Source organism: Loxodonta africana, chromosome 15 (assembly GCF_030014295.1).
Source record: "Loxodonta africana isolate mLoxAfr1 chromosome 15, mLoxAfr1.hap2, whole genome shotgun sequence".
Taxonomy (NCBI): Eukaryota; Metazoa; Chordata; class Mammalia; order Proboscidea; family Elephantidae; genus Loxodonta; species Loxodonta africana.
In genome coordinates this window covers 66,326,019-66,328,631 of record NC_087356.1, presented here as the reverse complement: position 1 = coordinate 66,328,631, position 2,613 = coordinate 66,326,019, and the positions used below count along the sequence as shown (strand labels likewise).

The 2,613-nt window shown below is 39.5% G+C and overlaps 1 protein-coding gene across 1 annotated transcript; it reads right to left on the bottom strand.

Annotated features, from left to right (window-relative positions):
• On the bottom strand, positions 1 to 1,006 carry LOC100672768 (olfactory receptor 8G1-like). The gene has a single exon (XM_010601650.3). The coding sequence runs from the start codon at positions 949 to 951 to the stop codon at positions 1 to 3; it is 951 nt and encodes a 316-aa protein (XP_010599952.1). The 5' UTR covers positions 952 to 1,006.
• Positions 1,007 to 2,613: the final 1,607 nt, after the last annotated feature.

Below are 2,613 nucleotides of genomic sequence, written 5' to 3'. Positions count from 1 at the left end.
TCATAAATCTTTGCTAATGCAAAAGAGTCTTTTCTCGATGATTTTATTTAGAGCAGCTTTGACATCCTTATTCCTCAGGCTGTAGATCAAGGGGTTCAGCATTGGCACAATAATGGTGTAAAATACAGAAGACACTTTGCTTTGGTCCATGGAGCTGGCATTCGATGGTTGCAGGTACATGAATGCTAGAGAACCATAGAATAGTGTAACAGCCAAGAAGTGGGAGCTGCATGTGCTGAAGGCTTTGGACCTGCCCTCAGTGGAGTGGATTCGCAGTATGCTGGCAATGATGGAGACATAGGAGCCAAGGATGGTCAAGGTTGGAGCAACAATATTAAATACACTGGAGCACAAAACTACCACCTCATTGATATAAGTGCTGGAGCAGGAGAGCTCTAATAGTGGTAAAACATCACAGAAGTAATGGTTGATAATTTTAGCCTTGCAGAAAACCACTCTTAGCATGCAACCTGTGTGAGCTGTGGCACCAGTCAAGCCCATCACATATACCTCAACTATCAGGCAGGAGCAGACTTGGTGAGACATGGTGACATTGTAAAGCAATGGCTTGCAGATGGCAACATAGCGATCATATGCCATCATAGCCAGCATATGAGACTCTGCAACAGCAAAAACAACAAAGAAATAGAGCTGACTCATGCATTCAGGGTAGGAGATGGTGTTCTTCTCTGTCACAAAGTTCACCAGCATTTTGGGGGTAATGACAGTGGAATAGCAAAGATCAATGAAGGACAAACTGCTGAGGAAATAGTACATGGGTGTGTGCAGGTGAGAACTAAGCCCAATCAGTGTAATCATGCCCAGGTTCCCCATCACTGTGACCACATAGGTTCCTAGGAAGAAAAGAAAGAGAAGGAGCTGGAGTTCTGGTTTTTGTGTTAGCCCAGCGAGGATGAACTCAGTCACTGTGGAGTGATTCCCTGCTGCCATTTTCCTCTGGGAATTCTATGGAGAAGGAAAGGAAGAAATTTGAGGTATGTGCTTATTCATACAGTGTGAAACAGAAGCAAATCTTATCATTCAAGTATCTCCAATTCTCTCTCCCTGTCCCTGCTCTACGTTGGAAGTTACAGACTCTGGGATACCAGTATTGTTGGTCATGCAAATAAACATCAGAGGGAATTATATCTTTTTTTTTTTTGTTTCTGTGCTATCGGGGTGGGTCTCAGTACTGACCAGACTCTGAACATTCAAAAACAGTTTTGATAACTTAAAATTTTGAGTGTTCTGAGCCCTGTTGGTACAATGGTTAAGCATTTGGCTGTTAACTGGAAGGTTGGCAGTTCAAACCCACCAAGTGGTTCTGTGGAAGAAATCTGCTTCTGTAAAGGTTACAGCCTAGAAAACTCTATGGTGTAGTTTTGTTCCATAAAATGTAGAATCTATAAAAAGAGCTGAAAATCTACTCAATGACATCTAACAACAAAGCATTTTCCTTGCCTTATTTACAATCTTATCAACTCTTCTGCACAATATACACTGCCAGGTACTAAGTACTGGTTGCCATCGAGTTGATCTGACTCATGGTAATCCCATATGTGTCAAAGTAGAGCTACGCTCCACAGGATTTTTAGTAGCTGATTTTTTCTAAGCGTATCACCTGGACTTTTTTCTTTGGCACCTTAAACATTTGCACTGTACAGGGATTACACAACAATTATTAATATACTTTTTTTGCATCTTAGATCACTAAGGCTCATACTGGTTTAATTTTTTCCCATTGCCAGGGATATTATAAGAAGTGATCAGTATATGACAGAAGACCTGTCCATCTCTATATGAGTCTTTCCCATTTCACCTTCCATTTCTTCGTTTAGCTGCTCATGTCTGCTCTCCTATCTTATCTCTGTCATGTCAGAGAAACCATTCACTGCAATCAATGTGAGGCAAGTGTTAATGAAAAGCACAAAAATAATGTAATGACCACTAATGTAGTCTGGTTTCCCTTTACAGAATACATTCGCTATTGGCACCAATCAAAAATACAGAAATAGTGGCTCTGGAAAGTAACTGAATGGCCAGCATTAAGTATATCACTCAAACTGATCATCACATATTAGAAGGAAGTGTATTTTCTAATGAGGAGAACCCACAAGTTCCTATGACTAAAGGTAAAACTCATTCATTCCCAAAACACCATGTGCTACATACTTTTGATCAAAAAAAAAATTCAAAGATATCTTCAAAGATTGATGGTATGTCAAAAACAAAAAAAAAGAGTGTTGAGATAAGAATGCATGTGAGGGTGGTATTACTATTTATTTAAAAAAAAACAAAACTATTTATTATAGGGTGATATTATCCAGTGCATACCATGTGTCATAGATTGAATTGTGTCCCCCCAAAATTCATGTCAAATTGGCTATGCCATGATTCCCAGTATTGTGTGATTGTTCACCATTTTATCATCTGATGTGATTTTCCTGTGCTGTAAATCCTATTTCTAGGATGTTAATGAGGTAGGATTAGAGGCAGTTATGTTAATGGGGCAGGACTCAATCTACAAGATTGGGTTGCATCTTATGGCAATCTCTTTTGAGATATAAAAGAGAGAAATGAGCAGAGAGACAAGGGAACCTCATACTACCAAGA